This window comes from Stereum hirsutum (assembly GCF_000264905.1).
Source record: "Stereum hirsutum FP-91666 SS1 unplaced genomic scaffold STEHIscaffold_4, whole genome shotgun sequence".
NCBI classification, from domain to species: domain Eukaryota; kingdom Fungi; phylum Basidiomycota; class Agaricomycetes; order Russulales; family Stereaceae; genus Stereum; species Stereum hirsutum.
Window position 1 is genome coordinate 876924 of NW_006763134.1, and position 398 is coordinate 877321.

Here is a 398-nt window from a genome sequence, read left to right on the forward strand (position 1 = left end):
AATCCGCAGTCAATGGCGGACAAGGACGGTGGAGGCACATTTTCCGCCCAGTCTAAAAGATTGGGAGAAGGAATTAGTAACTTGAACACACGGATCCCGAGGCAGAACACTCACTGAACGCTTCCTGATCTTGTTCACTCTTATTGACCCATGAAATCCATTCATACCACGTCTGCCATAACTCTTCCGTCGTATCGCAGTGATGGCCCTCTGGACACTTCCCATCTCCGTCCTCCATGAACGCCTCACCAACGGATTCCGACAATTGATGGACTAGGCATCTCTGAGGCGCCGGAGCAATCGCCGCCAAAGATTGAGGGATGTGTTGATGCGAACATACTCCACCAGAAGCACGCATACAATTGCCGACGGTGAGCGAACCACAGAGCCCGAGATGG

General features: G+C 52.3%; 1 protein-coding gene across 1 annotated transcript; it reads right to left on the reverse strand.

Annotated features, from left to right (window-relative positions):
* Nucleotides 1–9: 9 nt before the first annotated feature.
* Nucleotides 10–238, reverse strand: STEHIDRAFT_154603 (uncharacterized protein; the record flags this gene model as incomplete). The annotated part of the gene is made up of 2 exons (XM_007301773.1): nucleotides 10–52; nucleotides 120–238. The coding sequence occupies 2 exons, from the start codon at nucleotides 236–238 to the stop codon at nucleotides 10–12; spliced, it is 162 nt and encodes a 53-aa protein (XP_007301835.1).
* Between the last annotated feature and the right edge of the window lie 160 nt (nucleotides 239–398).